This window comes from Aptenodytes forsteri, unplaced genomic scaffold (genome assembly GCF_000699145.1).
Source record: "Aptenodytes forsteri isolate BGI_AS27 unplaced genomic scaffold, ASM69914v1 Scaffold7, whole genome shotgun sequence".
Lineage (NCBI taxonomy): Eukaryota > Metazoa > Chordata > Aves > Sphenisciformes > Spheniscidae > Aptenodytes > Aptenodytes forsteri.
In genome coordinates, this window is record NW_008795919.1 from 2,712,937 (window position 1) to 2,713,215 (window position 279).

The 279-nt window shown below is 69.5% G+C and overlaps 1 protein-coding gene across 1 annotated transcript in view; it reads right to left on the bottom strand.

The window, feature by feature from the left end:
* Positions 1–279, bottom strand: part of COL16A1 (collagen type XVI alpha 1 chain) — a 32,736-nt gene that overhangs the window by 207 nt on the left and 32,250 nt on the right. Inside the window, 1 exon segment of the mRNA XM_019473525.1 lies at positions 107–234. Coding sequence (XP_019329070.1) covers positions 107–234 — 128 coding nt within the window.

The following is a 279-nucleotide window of genomic DNA, read 5'->3' on the forward strand; positions in this document are numbered from 1 at the left end:
CGTGGGGACCTGGAAAAGACGGAGAGAAAGAGGGTGGTGGCAGGGTGCGGGGCTGGCAGCGAGCCCCACCATGGGGCTGGTGGCCACGCGGAGGGAGGGGGCTCACCTGGGGGTCCCGGGGGGCCGCTGTCCCCCATCACCCCCACGCCTTTCTCTCCTTTCTCTCCTTTGGCGCCTGGCTCACCTGGAGGAGAGGTGGATGGAGAGGGGTGAGACCCCGGCACGAAGGTGGTGCTCAGGGACACCAGGAATGCCTCGGGGACACCGGGAACGCCCCGG